The sequence below is a fragment of the Etheostoma cragini genome, chromosome 12, assembly GCF_013103735.1.
Source record: "Etheostoma cragini isolate CJK2018 chromosome 12, CSU_Ecrag_1.0, whole genome shotgun sequence".
NCBI lineage: Eukaryota > Metazoa > Chordata > Actinopteri > Perciformes > Percidae > Etheostoma > Etheostoma cragini.
In genome coordinates, this window is record NC_048418.1 from 191,237 (window position 1) to 194,644 (window position 3,408).

At 41.9% G+C, this 3,408-nt stretch overlaps 2 gene segments (V, D, J or C); both read right to left on the reverse strand.

Moving 5' to 3' along the window:
* Positions 1-364: 364 nt before the first annotated feature.
* On the reverse strand, positions 365-946 carry LOC117953917. The segment is given in 2 exon segments: positions 365-771; positions 859-946. Coding segments are annotated over 2 exon segments (438 nt in total).
* A 19-nt stretch (positions 947-965) lies between these two features.
* On the reverse strand, positions 966-1,900 carry LOC117953900. The segment is given in 2 exon segments: positions 966-1,429; positions 1,695-1,900. Coding segments are annotated over 2 exon segments (609 nt in total).
* Positions 1,901-3,408: the final 1,508 nt, after the last annotated feature.

The window sequence follows — 3,408 nt, forward strand, 5'->3', positions numbered from 1 at the left end:
CAGAGATTGTTGCTCTGAACTGCAGTAATGTAATTATTTCGGAAGAAGATAACTGTTAGTTTTACATTTTCAAGAATTGAATTACAGTTATTAAACATTGCAATCAAACATAAAAAAATGCAGAATATTACTTGCCTGCTATAATTGAAAAGAACATCAAAGAAAACCCCCAATGCTGCAGTGGGAGCATGTTGAATAAAGGTAATGTTGATGGTGTGTGTATTGATCTTTGTTGAATCTAGAAGTTCCTCTCTCTTCTATAGTTCAGTAACAGCTCAGCTCCTCCCTGAGTCTCTCCGTCTCCTCGTAGCTCGGTAGTTTCTCTTCTCTCAGTTACACTTCTAAGGTAAAGTGATTCTAGACTACATCATGTTGAAGGTTAACAGTGTGTGTCCCTCTGGTGGACGTTTTGGAGTATTGTGTTGTCTTTGCTCCAAAGGTTTTTGTACAGAGTTTTGGTGTTTCCTGTCACTGTGGGCCTCAGAGCACAGTAGTACACAGCAGAGTCAGACAGCTGAAGCTTCTGGATCTCCAGAGGAATTGACTTATCCTTTATTCCAGCATCAACTCTCTCTTTCTCTTTAGAATGATCAGCTTTTACAGAGAAACGTTGCAGCAGCATCTTTGGGTAATCATTTCCTTCTTGTTTGTACCAGAACAAAGTGGGAGTTGGGTCACTGGTCTCAAATGTACAGCCAAGAGTAAGTGTCTCTCCTTCAGTAGTAATGACATCTCCTGGTGGCTGGATCACTCTGTCTTCTCCTTTACACTCTGGGGAAGAAGAGAACATTCAGAGGAAGAGATGAATCAATAAAGATGATTGATTAAAGGGGAACAATCAGTATGTTTCATAGTTACCTAGCCAGAGAGTCAGAATCAGGATGTTAGTCAGCCAGTGTTTCATGTCTGCAGTGAGAGGGGGGGAGAGAGGAAGAGCATTGATACTCTGGATCTTGGCCTTCACATCATTGCTCCTTCCTCTTGATCATCTGTTGAGGAACTCTCAACATTTCGTGATTGTCCTGAACAGTGTTTGTCTCCCTCCGGTGGCCGTTGTGGAGTATTGTGTTGTCTTTGCTCCAAAGGTTTTTGTACAGAGTTTTGGTGTTTCCTGTCACTGTGGGCTGCAGAGCACAGTAGTACACAGCAGAGTCAGACAGCTTAGCTGAGGAGATCTGGAGATCAACTTGATTTCTCTCCTCATTCAGTATAGCAGTCAGTCGAGGGTGAGGAGGTTTTGCTTCCACTACTGAAGGTGGTTTTGTATCAGTGATCAGGAGAAGGAACTGAGGAGCTGATCCAGGATCCTGTCGATACCACTGGAGATTCTCAGCTTTAACTGAATATTTACAGGACAGAGTAGCACTACGGCCCTCTGATGAAAACACTTCAGCACTGCTGGCAGTAATCTCATCTTCCATCGTGTTACCTAGTGAGGAAAACAACATGTTAGATTTACACCGCTGCTCCAAAGTCACATATCCAACATTTGGAAAACATCACTCTGACATTTATAAGTTCAGCCAATGATGCTGTTAACAATGTATTAATCAGTTATTAGAGATAAAGTGATGACATCTACATTTATGTTTTATAAATGTGTAACTTTGAACTCCATCTAAAATCTGAACTGGATCTGTAAAACCTTGAAAATGTCTTTATATCTCAGGATTTATAATCCAAACCATCCGTACCTATGAGAGAGAAGCAGAACAGAATTGCAGTGAGCTTTTCCATGTCTGCAGAGGTGAAATGCTGTTTTTGAAGGTTCAGGATGAATAAGTGTTGTGAGTTGTTTGGTCTGATGTTCACAGCTGGAATCAAACAGTTGTCTGTCATGAAGCCACCTCTGCAGTCAGGAGGAGGAGACTCAGATGTTGACTTACTTTAATTTCTCCAAATCTTCATCACAACTGGGTTTCATTAGTGAAAAGAATCCAGACTGGCTCATAAAATACTCTGAAAGTTAACAGAGTGTGTCTCCCTCTGGTGGACGTTGTGGAGTATTGTGTTGTCTTTGCTCCAAAGGTTTTTGTACAGAGTTTTGGTGTTTCCTGTCAATGTGGGCGTCATAGCACAGTAGTACACAGCAGAGTCTGTGACTTTAGCTGAGATGATCTCCAGATCAACACGTTTCCTTGTCTTGCTAATGTGAGCTGAGAAATCAGAACCAGTTGCATGAATTGATCCTCCCTCTGTGATGGAGAGCAGGAACTCTGGTCTGGATCCCTGGTATTGTCGGTACCACTGGATATTGTAGATAGCTCCCTCATATGTACAGGTCAGGTTGATGTTTCTGCCTTCTGCAACATATTCTTCACTACTTTCTGGCTTTATGTTGTTCATGGAACCCAGGGCTGCAAAATGAGTATTATTCACATCAGTTATCATTACCTTCCACAGATGAACCTCTAGTTGTGAAATATGTGGTTAATACAGCAGCTTAGATGAGACTGTGATCTCTGTTCTAACACTCACCTATAAAGGGAGAGAAGAGTAAAAAGAGGTAAAGCAACATGCTTTGGAGTTGTTAAAGCCAAACAGACAGCAGATGAGTAATGTTCTTCCACTGCAGTAGAATGAACAACTAAACAGCCTCTCTGATGTGCAGCCCTTCTTCTCAACATCAAGCTGATTGGGCTTTTACTTCCTCAGACATTTCTGCTCTGGAGACACAAATCATCTCATTGGTTGAGTTAAATGTCAGTGGGCGGGGCAAGAGAATCTAATATTATTGGATGTTTCTGATGTTGGTTGTGTTGCTGTGTGATTATCTTAAACATTTGAGGAACTATTGTGTTTCTTGAAAGCTCTTTATCAGCGTGTAGCTTCTTGTAAATACATCCATCTCCACTGAGCCATGCAGAAGCCCGATTGGTTATCATGGAAGTACATGCTATATGCTCCTGATGATAGTGGCTTTGTGATTGTTTCTTTGGGGGGGGGGGGGGGGGGGGGGTCTTGAGTCTTGTTGCCCAGGGCACATGAAATTGGTATTCCGGTCCTGCTTGGTGTGATGATGTAATGTTAGTATTGCAGTGTTTCTTCTAGATTTATCTGCTAATGTCAGCTACCTACCGTGACCTTGGTAACCATCCAGACGGTACCGTATTTACCTGAAACCGGTGATTTAACAGCACCGCTCTTTTTACACAGTTTAAAGTCACAGTTTGAGTCTTGTTGCCCAGGGCACATGAAATTGGTATTTCATGTGTGATTATCTTAAACATTTGAGCATCTGTTTTGTCTCTTGAATGCACTTAATCAGCGTGTAGCTTATTGTAAATATATCCATCTCCACTGAGCCATGCAGAAGCCTGATTGGTTATTATGGAAGTACATGCTATATGCTCTTGATGACAGCGAGTTTGTGATTGTTGCTTTGGGGGGGTCTTGAGTCCTATTGCC